We start from the raw sequence: 16029 nt of genomic DNA, 5'->3' as shown, positions 1-16029 counted from the left end.
CTGGACGGTCGGGCTGGATGACACGGAAACCGAAGGAGCGGGGGGGTCAACGCTACTGGACGACGGTTGCAGGCTCTTCCCGCGGACGTCAGGGATTAACGAAAAAGCCCAAAGGAAATCTGCTCCCAGGATTGCCTGGCCTACATCTGCGATGATGAAAGCCCAGTTGTAGGTCCTGGAACCAAAGGACAGGGACATGTCCCGTGTTCCGTAGGTACGGACAGGGCTGCCGTTGACCGCAATGAGTGGGGGGCCGGTCTTACCTGATCGTGCTTCTTGGCAGGATGGAGGCACAATGCTGACGATCGCCCCGGTGTCCACGAGGAAAACGGTACCCGTGTGTTGCTCCGCCAGGTAGAGGCGATGGTTCTGGCCGATCGAGATTGCCTCTACATTTGATCGGCCGAGGCATTTCCTGAGAATGTGCAGGGGCTTCTACAGTTGCGTGCCGCTGCTCCCCACCTTCTGTGAAAGAAACACCAGCCGCGCTGGTGTGTTTCTATGTCGCGGGCCTGTTTCAAAATGGCCACCATCGACGTAGCAGCTTGGCGGGTTTTTTGAAAAGTGGCTGGCGGATGGGCACCATCTTGGCCGCGCGGTCGGTCGCTCACCTGTGTTGAAACCAGATTTACTGACCCGGGGCGCCTCGCCTTTGCCGCGACCAGTGCGTCCGCCTTTTCTGCGAAATCCATCGGGTCCCCGAAAGTAACGTCTGCTAGGACTACGCGGACGTCCTCTGGCATCTTTTCGCGGAATGCCTCCTCGAACATGAGGCATTTGGTGTGCTCTCCCGCTAGAGTCATCATCTCCGTCATGAGGACCGATGGCGGTCGGTCCCCGAGCTCAGGTAAGTGCAGGAGTGTGCTGGCCCGCTGTTGTTGGCTGCGCCCGAAGGTTTTCAGCAGCAGCGACTTGAGTCCCGCATACTTATCGGTTTCTGGCGGGTCGGTGACGTACTGTGCGACCCGTGCGGACGTTTCCGACGGCAGGGCGCTCAGTAGGTGGTAGAACCTGGTCGCGTCCTCCTGTATTCCCCAGAGGTGGAACTGTGCCTCCGCTTGGGCGAACCACAGGCGTGGTTGGTGGGCCCAGAACGGGGGCAGATGAACGCCGACTGCGTTTGGCGTCGATGCCTCCCGATGGGACATCTTGGTGATCTGTGATCATGTCGGGGTCACCACTATGGCGAGTCGTAGGCGAAGTACGTTGAGGTAGACGTTTATTGTAACATTAACAACCGTGACAATCAACGCATCAAACGACAGACAACCATAAATCTTACTGTCTCCTTTGGAGGACTAAACGAGACTGAACCGTTCCTTTACCTGCGCACCACCTCACCCCTTCTACCAATCAAAGGGTTCGATGGTCTGGACCAATCCCTGTGTCCCTACAGGGTGGTGAATTTCTGGAATTGTCCACTCCAGAGGTTGTGAAGTCTAGATCATTCAAAGTGATTAAGGGCCTGTCCTACTTAGACGATTTTAAGGCGACTGCCGGCGACTAGGCTGTCGCCGACAGTTCGCTGGGTGTCGTGGGCATGATCGTGAGGAGTCTTTCAAGAATCGTAGTGGATCTCAGCGCATCGCTGAGAAATCATCCGGAGTGAAATCTCTCGGCGGCAGCTGGCTTGTCGCCAGGTATCGTTGCTTATTGCGGGCGCTGTCGCCTGCTGTCCCCAGGTTTGCTAGTTTCTCTTAGATACATTTAGAAGCACATAATATTAAAATAAGTAAAATCATTTCAAGATACCATAAAATGCTTGTGTTTAACCAATGTATTTACCGTCAGGACATTTGACAGGTAGATTGGAGGCGACAGTTTGACGGTCAGGTAAGCGTGGGAATTTTCGCGATGTTTATGGCCATCAGCGATCACATTTAAAGTGGGCTCCCAACCCAGATATGCAACCCAGAAACTAGATATGCATCTCCCGTACATTTTCAAAGAATGCCCACACACGTTTCACACAAATCCATTTAACCACTTTTAAAATTAAATTTCTCAATACTGCTATTAGTAAACTGGAAGTCAATCCAGTTTACGCCTTGTTACAGTGAAGCTTGTTTTTTAAGTAACCCATACAAGATGTTATAGTTCAAAACTCTCAAGTACTTACCGACTTGTCAGTGATTTCAGCGAAAATTAGGACACCGGAGAAGCATTCACAGCATAGGAATTTCGCGATGTTTCCGAAGACGGTGTAATCTCGACCTGACTCGGCATTGTCGTGGTCATTGTCGTCGGGTAAAAGAAAATTTAGGCGATCTGCTACGACTTTGACAGTCGCCGGCAGTAGCCTAAAAAATCGCCAAAGTGGGAAAGGCCCTTTAGGATGGAGGTAGACACAAAATGCTAGAGTAACTCAGCAGGTCAGGCAGCATTTCTGGAGAAAAGGAATAGGTGACGTTTCGGGTCGGGACAGTTATCAGTTACCTTCTTTGGTTTTCACTGCAAATGGTTTAGCTGATCAGATAATCATATTTTATGGTTAGGGCATTAAAGGAACACTGGCAGAGAGGAAACACACAACCTAAATGCACAAATAATGCCAATTCTGCCTCAAAACAAGATCTTCAATGAACACTGTTATGGGTACTTACATAGAAAACATAGAAAAGAGAAAAATAGGTGCAGGAGTAGGCCATTTGGCCCTTCGAGCCAGCACCGCCATTCAATATGATCATGGCATATCATCTAAAATCAGTACCCTATTCCTGTTTTTTCCTCATATCCCTTGATTCCTTTAGCCCTAAGAGCTAAATCTAACTCTCTCTTGAAAACCTCCAGTGAATTGGCCTCCACTGCCTTCTCTGGGTGAAAAAGTTTTTTCTCATCTCATTCCTAAATGACCTACCCTTATTCTTAAACTGTGACCCCTAGTTCTGGACTTCCCAACATCGGGAACATTTTTCCTGCATCTAGCCTGTCCAATCCATTAATAATTTTATATATGTCTCTATAAGATTCTCTCTCATCCTTCTAAATTCTAGTGAAATCAAGCCCAGTCGACCCATTCTTTCATCATATGTCAGTCCCGCCATCCCGGAAATTAACCTGGTGAACCTACGCTGCACTCCCTCAATAGCAATAATGTCCTTCCTCAAATTAGGAGAACAGAATTGCACACAATACTCCAGGTGCAGTTTCACCAGGGCCCTGTACAACTGCAGTAGGTCCTCCTTGCTCTTCAACTCAAATCCTCCATCTGCAGGGATATGTGCATTGGTGGTAATGCCAGTTTTATTGCCGGTCATCAGCTGCCCTTGATACAACTGCAGTGGGCTACCTTCTTGAACCATTGTGGGGCCTTGGCATCAGAGGACGTATTAGACTCAATACGCATCCAGCAACGATGCAGGAAAGGTTCAAAATATGTCAAAATCAAGATGATAAGTTGTAAACTGGTGAACATGAAAATAATGACCTTCCTGTCTGCTTATTCTCCTTGACTCTCTAGGCAGTGGGCTTGTTGCAGTGCGCCCTGTGGATGATGCACACTCTAGCTACTGTACTCTGGAGTGAACGGAGTGAACACTTTAGCCAGTGGAACATCGACAGCATTTCCTTTCATTGATTTCCACTGGAAAGCGCGTGTGTGTGTGTGTGTGTGTGTGTGTGTGTGTGTGTGTGTGTGTGTGTGTGTGTGTGTGTGTGTGTGTGTGTGTGTGTGTGTGTGTGTGTGTGTGTGTGTGTGTGTGTGTGTCCTCGTCCACCTGTGTGTGCATGTGTGCGTGTCTACCTGTGTGCGCATGTGCATGTCCGCAGGAGTGTACATGCGTGTGTTTGTCCATTGGCTGGTGCATGCAACTGGGTGTCCACATGTGTGTGCACGCACGTGTCTGCAGATGCATGTTTGACAACAGGTATGTGCATGCGTGCACGCAAATGTGTGTCTGCGTGTGACCATAAGACCATGAGATGTAGGAGTAGAATTAGGCCACTCGGCCCATCGAGTCTGCTCCGCCATTCGATCTATTATTCCCTCTTAACCCCATTCTCTTGCCTTCTCCCTGTAACCTTTGACGCCCTTACCATGTTCACGTGGGTGCCATGTTCCTGCGTGTGCATGCCCTTGTGAATGCTTCACGCTCTGGTATGCGTGACGGTGACTGTGCTCACCGTTTTGCACTGAATAGTTTGTCATTAGTTGCTGTTGAAGCTCAAATAGAAAATAAACCAGAACGAGGGAAAGGAGGAGACAAAAACTGGCATGTAAAAAAAAAACCCTGAAATATGTATAAATATCCCAGTGACGCAGACTGTTAATCACTTGAGTTATTGCTTCTCTGGTATTTTTAGTTCCTTAACTGGTACTCATTGAAGTGCATGGCTTGTTATGTGTCCGTTGATTTATTCCAGGAGAGAAGACCTGTATGAGCACCGAACTGGAGGCAGTATGGATGTTGGAACTGTGACAAGTTTGTCAAACTTGTCTGATTCTGATTCCTTCACTCACTTCCTGGCGAGTTACAAAGACCCAAAACTCTTGTACTGTCAAAATGGAGGGTATTTTATACGCATTCTCCCTGATGGAAAAGTGGAGGGAACAAGAGACCGCGGCGACTTACACAGTGAGAATCCTTTTCAGTCAGCATGTGCTCTGTACTTGTTTAAATATGTGTGTGTGTTTGGACTTGTGTTGGTTGCTTGGCAACTGCTTTGAAACTTAGCAAGTTCCTAAGTTCAATTCACTGAGAACTCTTTAGCAGCTAGAAAAACCAGGCAAAGCTGCAGGGGATAAAGAAATCTTACAAGTTTAAACTTAAAGCAACATAACTTCATAGAACAAATTTGATTTGAACTTTGCTGTAAATTGAAACTTAAGTTCTTCAAGAGCAATGAGGGTCACTGTGCATAATTACACCTCGTTGTTCAAAAGTAAGAGTTAAACAAGCCTGGAAGAACTAAAACTTTCACTTTCTGTGAGTCTGACGAAGGGTCTCGACCCGAAACGTCACCCATTCCCTCTCTCCCAGATGCTGCCTGACCTGCTAAGTTACTCCAGCATTTTGTGATACCAAAGCTTTCACTTTCATCACCTGTGGGGTATTTTCTTTTCCTCACTCAGGACCACACCCTCTTACCGAACTCAGGTTATCTTTTTTCAATGGTGAAAATTGGGGAACTATTTGTGTATAGATTAGGTGTTATTACCTAGTAGATAGACACAAATTGCTGGTGTAACTCAGCAGGACAGGCAGCATCTCTGGATAGAAGGAATGGGTGACGTTTCCAGTCGAGACCCTTCTTCAGTCTGAAGATGTGTCTCGACCCGAAAGGTCACCCATTCCTTCTATCCAGAGATGCTGCCTGCCCCGCTGAGCCACTCCAGAAGTTTGGGTCTATCTCCAGTGTAAACCTGCATCTGCAGTTCCTTCCTACACATAGTTATTACACAGTCCTGTCCATCTCTGTCTGATATGTAGTACTGGGCCTGCTATTTATTGGGGAGATGTGGGAAGATGCATTGGGAAGGCATTAGGGTCAAGATGCTGGCAGTCCAGTGGAGGGAAAGGAGGGGCTGAAGGTGTTGATGGGCTTCCTTCAAGAGCTTCAGTGGAACATCGCAGTACCTTCTGACACATGGTGTGAGCTCAGTTAGCATTGGCATGCTGGTGCTGATATTTTTAAGTCAATAACAAGGCCAGTGCACAGTTGAAACTCTTCTTCCTAGTCTCATAGTTCTGAGGCTGATTTCAGTGTTCTTCCACCGGACGCATGGAATTCATCTCTTCAGGAAACTGAGACCTCTCAATCTCAAGGGTTGGTATCACAGTGCCTACTTCCACCAGGAGAGAAGGGGGGGGCAAGGTCTTATTCAAGAGAATGCAACAAGAAAACATCTCTTGGCCCTGCAAGTGGTTAGAGTTTGGAGTTCACTGGAGGATTGGTGATGGGAAACAGCTTGAATTGTAGTTCCAAAAGGGAACTGGATGGATAGAATGTGAAAGAGGATGGGGAAAATGGCAGGAGAGTAGAATGAGTTGAATTGCACTTACACTGGGCCAGTACAGACCTGGTGGGCTGAATAGCCTCCTTCCATGCCATAACCATTCTTTTAGTTTTAGTTGAGTTTTATTTAGTTCAGAGATACAACACAGAAACAAGCCCACCGACCAGCGATTCTCACACGCTAACGCAATCCGACACACACTAGGGATAATACTAAGGCAATTAACCTACAAACCTGTTCAGCATTGGAGTGTGGGGGGAGAAAACTGGAGATCTCGAAGAAAACACACACAGGTCACGGGGAGAACGTACAAACTCTGTACAGACAGCACCCATAGTCAGGGCCGTCTTTACAGCATTATGGGCCCCGGGCAAAGCAGTGTACTGGGGCCCCTACGACAACTACTCACAGGAATAAAAATGTAAATGGTCGATAAAATGGGGCCCCTATGCTCGTGGGGCCCCGGGCAAGTGCCCATCAGGCCCATGCGTTAAGACGGCCCTGAACCCGGGTCTCTGGCGCTGTAAGACAGCAGCTTTACCGCTGTGCCACCGTGCCACCATTTTATTTTGCATCATGTTCACAAAGTAGTGAGCATTGAGAATAAAGGAAACTGGCAAAATTCCTGAAAAGGTGCCCTTGAAAGACTGGATAATATTTTGTTTGTGAATGCTTAAGAATTATGCCATAACCTGCTACATTAGCAGCACAAGCCAAGAAAACTTGGCTTTCTTAATCTGGCAAGTTTAAGAATTTGATGGTATCAGACTGTCTGGACAATTGGGTGTTATTTCCAATTAATACAGATTAATTCCAATTAATTTGTATTAAGTTTGTACAGATTTTCGAATGAACAGATAAGTATCATGGGAGCATAGGAAATAACCCAGGTGAATTTAAAGGGAGTGTGGAAACAGAGCCTTAGTGTGTTAAAAAAGAGGGTGCCCTGCCATTAGGATCTATAAACAATCATCCTGTGGATTACCTGAGTGTTGCTGTATTTAATTCAATTCTTTTTAGTTTAGCACTTTAAAGAAACAAAGCGGAAACAGGCCATATGTCCCACCGAGTCCGTGCCGACCAGCGATTACCCCAGGCACGAGTACTATCCTACACACGAGGGACCATTTACAATTTTTACCAAAGCCACTTAACCTGTAAACCTGTATGTCTTTGGAGCGTGGGGGGAAACTGGAGCACCCGGAGAAAACCCACGCAGGTCACGGGGAGAATGTATAAACTCTGTACAGACAGCACCTGTAAGTGAGGATGGATCCTGGGGTCTCTGGCGCTGTAAGGCAGCAACTCTGCCGCTGCACCACTGTGCCACCCACTTCCCTCTTGTTCCATTTCTCTCCTTTTGCATTTAGACTAACTGGTGTAGGTGTGGCGTGGCGTTGTTCCTTCACTGCTCAGGTTAACTTCTTTGTTTCCATGCCATCATAAAAGTAGAGAAAATCTCTGGCATGAAGAAAGCCATTTGGCCCATCAAGTCCAGTTTAAACCCATCTCCCAATTCACCTTCCAAATCCCAGTAGCTACCAGCAGATGATGACCTCAATCCAAGTACCTTTTCAATGTGGTGAGGATGCTCCCACCAGATGGAGATCCTCACTGCCCCCTGGAAGGAAGGGAAACTTCTGCAATCCTCAGTCCATTACTTTAAACCGAGCTGTTGACCTCTTTGCTAAGGAAAACAGTTTATTTCTATCCACCTTAGCCAGGCCTCTCATGACTTTACATCCTCACTCCCCCCTCAGCCTCCTCTGTTCCAAAATCAACAAATCAGCTGGCTAAACTTTCATCATAACTAAAATCCTCCAGTCCTGACATTTTCCATTAAATCTCCATACCCTCACCACTGATCTCACGCTCTCCCTGAAATTTGCTTTTCACACAAGTCCCACGGTGGTTTTTTTTTTGCTAAGTCACATCATTTTGAACCTTATCTTCCCAAAGTCATATCTTCTGTTTTCTTACTCCGTTGCATGGTATTTTTCTCGCATCCTTTTCTCAATTTTTTGGTAAACGAGAAGGAAAGAAAACAGAATTGATGGAAGCGGTGCAGTTAAGGCACCATCCGTCTGAAACAAGGATGGGAAACAGCTAAAAAAGATCAAAGGAGCCACATCAAGTACTCTGATCTCCTAAAGCTGTGGGACAAATCCTCATCTTTTAATCCCGATAAGTATTTCAGCCTTGAACTCTCAGACTACTAGCTGAGAAATGTTTGCTGTGTGACTTGGTGCTTTACCCGATCAGAGCTTCAGAGAACAACAAACTATTGGTGCCTGTGGGAACCTTTCCTACATGGGATCCTCTTTCATTTCTTTCATCAGATGTGAGGTCCCAAAGACATGCGAGTTTGTAGGTTAGTTGGTCTCTGTAAAAACAAAATCCCCCTACTGTGTAAGGAGTGGATGAGAAAGTGGGATAGCATAGTTCCAGTGTGAATGAGTGATCCGTGGTCAGCGTGGATTCAGTGGGCTGAAGGGCCTGTTTCTATACTATATCTGTAAACCAATGCACTCAAATAGGCACAAAATGCTGGACTAACTCAGTGGGACCAGCAACATCTCTGGAGAAAAGGAATGGGTGAAGTTTTGGGTCGAAACCCATTTTCAGACGGAGAGTCAGGCCGAGGCATAGAGATATGAAAGGGTAAGGTGTGAAAATGACAGATCAAAGGGGACGATGGGCAAGGAAAATGTAGAATAGCTCATTGTTAGCTGAGGGACAGGTGAGTAGGAGGCATACAATCAGTAACATTTAATCAGGTGGACAGTGAAACTTGTCGGGGAACTAGGATGGGGGACGGTTGAAGAGAGAGGGAAAGCAAGGGTTACTTGAAGTTAGAGAAATCAAAATTGGTACCGCTGGGTTGTAAGCTGCCCAAGCGAAGTATGAGGTGCTGTTCCTCCAATCTCTGTTGGGCATCACTCTGACAGTGGAGGAGGCCAGTTTGAGAATGGGAGGGGGAGTTAAAGTGTTTAGCAACCCGGAGATCAGGTAGGTTTAGGCAGAGCGAACCGAGGTGTTCAGCAAAACAATCGCCGAGGCTGTGCTTGGTCTCGCCGATATACAGGAGTCCACACTTGGAACTGCAGATACAGTAGATGAGGCTGGAGGAGGTGCAAGTGAACCTCTGCCTCAAAAATGTACTCAAATAATTCACAAACACGTTTCAGAAGCTCTTGGGCCATATCAACACCATTGTGTCAGGTTGTGGCAAATATAATTCATCCTTCCCTTCTTTTTCAGTTCAGCTTCAGCTACAAGCCGTGAGTCGAGGAGTGGTGACAATTCAAGGGATTGAGGCCGGCCAGTACCTGGCAATGAGTGAGAAGGGACAGCTTTATGGTTCGGTAAGTAAAGACCGGAGCATATTTCACCAGTGCATCATTGTTGTGTGTACATTGTACATTGTATCTATATCCAGGGATACTGGCACTCCCTGACTTACATAAGGGTTATGTTCAGTGAACCCTTACGTAAGTCAGATTTTATTTAAGTTGGAATCACTATCCCCATCCACTGCACAAAATGATTCACTGAAGAGTATTACATAACTCAGCTGTGTCATGATGGGATTCAAACTCACGTCTCTGGATGAATAGCACAAGCCTCTGCATGCCTCACCCACCGAGTGATGTTCACTGACACAACACTTGATTAAGGGTGGTTTAGAACATGGAACACAGAACAGTACAGCTCGGGAACAGGCCCTTCAGCCCAGAATGTCTGTGCTGAGTCTGATGTCGAATTAAACTAATCCCCTCTGTCTATATGTGATCCATATCCCCCCATCTTCATGTGTCTACCTACGAGCATTTTAAACGCCTTTATTGTATCTGCCCCACCATCCCTGGTTTAATCAGATTCCCCAGGAGCTTTCAAAAGACAATTGAAGATACTTTTGAAGGGGGATTAATTTACAGGTTTACAGTGGCTTCTCCAGTTGAGTCGCTATCTCACAGCTCCAGTGAACCGATCTCTAGGACTGAATGTGTGGAGTTTGCAGGATCTCCCTGTGGGTCACTCTGGGTAAACTGCTCATTGTAAATTGTAACAAATGTGTAGGTAGGTGGTAGAATCTGGGGGAGCTGAGGGGAATGTGAGGAGGATTAAAAGTGGGATTAGTATATGATGGTGCTCCATGGCCAGTGTGGACTTGGTGGGCTGAAGGGCCTGTTGGAACTTAAAACAATACAGCACAGGAAGAGGCCCTTCAGCCCACAATGTTTATGACATACCTGATGCCTTGTTAAACTAATCTCATCTGCCTGTACATGATCCATATCCCTCCATTCCCGGTACTTCCAGGTGCCTATCTAAAAGCCTCTAAAACGCCATTATTGTATCTGCCTTCACCACCACTACTCTCTGGAAAAACTTGCCTGCACATCTCCTTTTAACTTTCCCCCTCTCACTTTATAGCTATGCCCTCTAGTGTTGGACATTTCCACACTGGGAAAATGATTTTATGTTCTAAGTTTCCCAACTTCTATACTCAATACACTGACTGATGAAGGCCAATGTACCGCTGTTCCAGATGCCAACCTCTCTACATCGACGAGACCAAGCGCAGGCTCGGCGATCGTTTCGCTGAACAACTCAGCTCAGTCCGTCTCAACCAACCTGATCTCCCGGAGGCTCAGTACTTCAACTCCCCCTCCCATTCCCAATCTGACCTTTCTGTCCTGGGCCTCCTCCATTGTCAGAGTGAGGCCCAGCTCAAATTGGAGGAACAGCACCTCATATTTCGCTTGGGCAGTTTACACCCCAGCGATTTGAACATTGACTTTTCCCACTTCAGGTAGTCCCTGCTTCCCCTCTCTATCCCCTCCCCCTTCCCAGTTCTCCTACTAGTCTTCCTGTCTCCATCTACATCCTATCTTTGTCCTGCCCCCTCCCCTGACATCAGTCTGAAGAAGGGTTCGACCCGAAATGTCACCCATTCCTTCTCGCCTGAGATGCTGCCTGACCCGCTGAGTTACTCCAGCATTGTGGGTGTACCAAAAGCCTTCTTGACCACCCTATCTACGTGTGCTGTTCTGTGCTGTGTGATTCTCTGACTTTTTAAGGGAAAATTGCTGGAGCATAGGACAAAATGAAATGTCTTGAGAGCCGGCATAGAGATAATGGGTTAAATAGCCACTTTCTGTTCTGTGAGATCTTACAATTCTTGCAGTATCATAATTATCTGAGGTAGAATGAGAAAATGCTCAGCAGGTTAATGTTTTGTGCTTGGACTTTTCTTTAAAATAAACAATGCGAGAGATTTAACCACCAAAGACCAGTAGGATTCTGTCAGGAGACATGTACGGATCATTCAATTCTGAAACCCTTTCTCTTCATATTCAACTCTGCCTGACTCCAATATTAATGAATGAAGTACAGACAGCAGATGACCAAACCCAATCCTTTGAACTCTAGCCCCTCATTATTGCCTTCCCAGCTAAGGGGGGGGAAGTGGGTCCTTCTTATTAACCGTATCTATGCCCTCTATTTATAATCAAATAAACCAGAAATAACTCCCCCCTCAGCTTCCTCTATTCCAAAGAAAGCAAGCCGAGTGATACATAATTTTCTTCGCAAATACTTCCTGGATTTTAGTCCAGACCACATCTGATGATTCCTAAAAGTCATCAATTTGAAAGGAAAGGGTTGAAAGAAGCCCCCTAGCCCGGTGGCTAGTATTCTCTGCACCAGGATCAGGTGGCACGGTGGTGCAGTGGTAAAGTTGCTGCATAATGGCACCAAAGACCCGGGTTCGATACTGACTAAAGGTGCTGTCTGTACAGAGTATGTACGTTCATCCCGGGATCTTATCGGTTTCCCCCGGATGCTCCAGATTCCTCCCACACTCCAAAGACGTACAGGTTGGTAGGTTAATTGGCTACGGTAAAAATTGTAAATTGTCCCTAGTGTGTAGGATAGTGCCAGTGTGCGGGAATCGCTGGTCGGTGCGGACTTGGTGGGCCAAAGCACCTGTTTTGGTACTGTATCTCTAAACTAAGCTAAGCTAAACAGGAGCTCACGGTTTCATGCCTCACTCTGCCACCTTGAACTAAAAATCTAAGCTCCGTTTAAGAGTGAATTAAATTTCTCACTCAAACAGTCGTATTTTTGCCGGGTTAACCTACTTATCCAGATTGTATTGGCCGCTTTCTAATCTGTACCCAATCCAGGCCGCTCCAACTTGCTCTTACCTCTGCTTGTGCTTCTAATGCAGGCAGAGCACTGCCCTGTCAGAGGTACTGATCGTCAGAGGAAGCATTAACGTTTCATCTGCTGACATAAATGATCTCCTGGCGCTATTTTTAAAAGAAGTTGGGGAGTTTACACATTTATCCCAGCCGGTGTCAATCGCTCAACCCACAGCACCAAAGAACCATTTGTCCATTTACTTCACTGTTGTTTCTGAGACTGTGCACTTAGCAAACAGCACACCGTGCCTTTTGCATTAAAGCAGTGACTAGACTTTAAAAAGGACTATTGAGCACCTTGACTACCTGAGATTTGGAAATGTAAGTCTTCCTTTGTATTTTCTATTTCAGCAGAGGAGAAGTAGAGCCGTGTCCTGTGCTCTAAAAGGATTCTTTGATCACAAAGAGCTCTGTATAATAACTCGTGTATCCATAACAACTTCCTTCCCACTCCCCCTCCTCTCCTGCCTTCCTTCCTTGCTACTCTTTCTCATGCTCTTTCCTGTCGAACCATAAATCACATCCCACAGCTTGAAGAGATAAGTATAGGGGAAGTAACATCTTAGTAAATTACTGTTATAAGACAAAGGAAACACCACTCACCTGCACACACTGAGCTCAGGAAGGGCTTCTCTTCCCTGAAGCAAAATAAACTGGAAAAGCAACTGCGAGAAAAGGTATTCTTCAAGTTAGTGCCATGCAATATCAGGTCATTATTCTGCTTGACAGCAAACAAGCTGCCTTTAACAATATATATTTTTTAATTGATATCAAAGTTTGTTCTCAGTCGTAGTGTGCTTCTTCATTTTTTATGTTAACATAAAGGCTCTGACACTAATCCATTCACCAAAATTTCCTTCTTGAGAGTATGAACTATTAAAGTTCTTGAAGAACTGGAAAGGGTGCAGAGAAGATTTACGAGGATGTTGCCAGGACTTGAGGGCCTGTGCTATAGGGGGAGGTTGAGCAGACTGGGACTATATTCCTTGGAGCGCAGGTGGAAGAGGGGTGATCTTTTAGAAGCATGCAAAATCATTTGAGGAATAGATCGGGTAGAAGGCACAGAATTTCTTGCCCAGAGTAGGAGAATCGAGAACCAGAGGACATATTGTACATTTAAGATGAGGGGGAAAAGATTCAATAGAAACCTGAGGGGTAACATTTTCACACAAAGGCTGGTGGGTGTGAGGAACAAGCTGCCAGAGGAGGTAGTTGAGGCAGGTACTATCGCAACGTTAAAGAAACAATTAGACAGATACATGGATAGGACAGGTTTAAATGGATATGGGCCAAACGCAGGCAGGTGAGACTAGTGTAGATGGGACATGTTGGTTAGTGTGGGCAAGTTGGCCCGAAGGGCCTGTTTACATGCTGTATCACCCTTTGAGTCACCACCCTTGAGATTCCATTGAAGGTACAAATGAGCCCAATGACCACTGGAGATCACAGACATGCCATTTTTGGCTGGCACTCACTTCATAAGCTCGTAAGTTCATAAGGCATAGGATCAGAACTAGGCCATTCGGCCCATGGAGTCTACTCCATCATTCCATCATGGCTGATCTATCTTTCTCTCTCAACACCGTTCTCCTGCTTTTTCCCCATAACCTTTGACACCCTTACTAATCAAGAATCTATCAATCTCCACTCAAAAAATACCCAATGACTTGGCCTCCACTGCCGTTTGTGGCAGGCTATCTTCAGTCAACTTTTCCAGAGACCCCAGTCTGAACCTGTTCCCAGAAAATTGGGCATCCACTGACGTGGTAACAATGTCAATAAATGACAAATAGGGCTCAATTGAGGTAGGTTGAGAGATCGGGGATACATTCTTAGCTTACGAGAGAGTCATTCAGTAGTCTGATAACAACAGCGCAAAAGCTGTTGCTGAATGTGGTGAATAGGTGCTTTCATGCTTTGGAACTTCTGCTCGACAATTTTCCAAAATCTGGAAACAAGCAAAGAAACCTGCAAAGAAGGAATGTGGGTGGTACAAGGAGAGGAGGAGGAAAAGGGAGGGAGACAGAGAGAGCAGAGTTTAGGATGAGATAGCCATATTTTCACATCCAAGTTTAACACCTCATTAAAAAGTTACAATTACCAGCAGACTTTTTAAAGTTGGAATCATTAAAATACTTTAATTACATTGGAATATAATGTAAAATATATCTTTAACATTGCATTATCATAATTTGGACATTAAGTGATTTAAAGACTGCAAGTAATCAAGTGATTATTAATTAATTCGTGAATTTATTGTAGTTTTAATCACATGATTAAACAATAGTAAAATATATTATTTTTGAATAATGCAAAAAGCAAATGCCTTGATTTTGGAGTGGAAAATAAGGAACAGACTGATGAGGATGAAGTGAAGTGGTTAAGTGCTGAGAAATTGAATTAACGTTTTTCAGAAATGCCCAGTTTCCAAACTATAACATGAAAAGCCTGCCAAAGCTTTTAAGCAAAACCTATGCAGTTTTCCAATTTTTTAAACCTCTTTATAATAGCAGGAAGAAGATACACCCCTGTTTTAATCAACAAAGTGCTGAAGGAACTCGTATGTGTAGGAAGGAACTGCAGATGCTGGTTTAACCCGAAGATAGGCACAAAAAGCTGGAGTAACTCAGTGGGTCAGATAGCGTCTCTGGAGAAAAGGAATAGGTGACATTTCGAGTCGAGACCCTTCTTCAGACCGGACCCAACCCGAAACGTCACCTATTCCTTTTCTCCAGAGATGCTGACTGACCCCCTGAGTTACAGTATTCCAGCTTTTTGTGCCTATCTTCTGCTGAAGGAACTCAGCAGGTCAGGCAACATCTGTGGAGGGAAATGGACAGATGACATTTCAGGTCGGGACCCTTATTCAGACTGATGGAGTAGAGGGGAGAAAGCTGGTAAAGAGAGATGAGGGGAAGAGGTGTGGCATAAAGGAGTTGATGGGTGGGTGCAGGTGAGAAGTGATGGGGCTGATGGGTGGAGATTGGAACAGGTGAAATGGAGACAAAAGGGTGCTCGATGAAGGATGACTGAAATGTGGAGCCGGAGAGAGGGACAGTTGGTGGAAGTAGATAAGGGGACAAAGGGGAAGGAAAGAGGGGGATTAAAAGAAAGATAGGGGATGTGGAGTGGAGAGGGGTGAGGAGCCAGCAGAAGGAGGAGGGGAATGGAACAGAGTAGAAACATAGAACATAGAAACATAGAAAATGGGTGCAGGAGTAGGCCATTCGGCCCCTCAATATGATCACGGCTGGTCATCCAAACCCTGTTCCCGCTTTCCCCCGTGACGGGATAGTGGGAGAAAGTTTTGCGCACGGGCAGGGGTGGGGTGGAGATGGATGAGAGATGGGGGGGGGGGGGGGGGAGGGGTGATGACCTGAAATTGGAGAATTCAACGTTCCTGCCGTTGGGGTTGTAGTCTGGCGTAGCAACATATGAGGTGCTGCACTTCCAAATGCTGTTCAGCGTCATTGTGTAAATGCTGAGCAATTGACGTCTGGGAAGTTTCCCTTTGTTTATACCCTGTGCGCAGCACTGAGGCATGTCAGGGCTGGAGAAATAGATTGTTTCCCTGTGTGACCATAAGCATTGCCAGAGATTACTTTTGCTGAATGAAGATGACATGTGACACGTCACAGAGACGGGACAGGTAGTTGGAAATAAAGTGCAATTTGACCCTGATTTCTGTGTAAAGAGGAACAGACGAAAGGGACTGAATGGAGCATACTAGTTGTGAATAGCACAGTGCAGTTTGAAGATGCACTATTCTGCTCCAGCAATGTAATTAATCCTGTGTTCATATATTCTTAATGATTGCATTAATCAACACATAAAATTCCATAATCAGTAGCCAAAACAGTTGGG

General features: G+C 45.8%; 1 protein-coding gene across 2 annotated transcripts in view; it reads left to right on the top strand.

Moving 5' to 3' along the window:
• Positions 1-16029, top strand: part of LOC144599930 (fibroblast growth factor 1-like) — a 43684-nt gene that overhangs the window by 24654 nt on the left and 3001 nt on the right. For both annotated transcript variants that reach the window (XM_078411195.1, XM_078411196.1), the window contains exons 2-3: positions 4363-4574; positions 9218-9321. In XM_078411195.1, coding sequence (XP_078267321.1) covers positions 4400-4574; positions 9218-9321 — 279 coding nt within the window. In that variant the 5' untranslated portion in view covers positions 4363-4399. The remainder of the gene's footprint in view (positions 1-4362; positions 4575-9217; positions 9322-16029) is intronic.

The sequence above is a fragment of the Rhinoraja longicauda genome, chromosome 14 (assembly GCF_053455715.1).
Source record: "Rhinoraja longicauda isolate Sanriku21f chromosome 14, sRhiLon1.1, whole genome shotgun sequence".
Classification (NCBI taxonomy): Eukaryota; Metazoa; Chordata; class Chondrichthyes; order Rajiformes; family Arhynchobatidae; genus Rhinoraja; species Rhinoraja longicauda.
The sequence above is the reverse complement of the archived record's forward strand: the minus strand, read 5'-3'. Positions and strand labels throughout refer to the sequence as shown.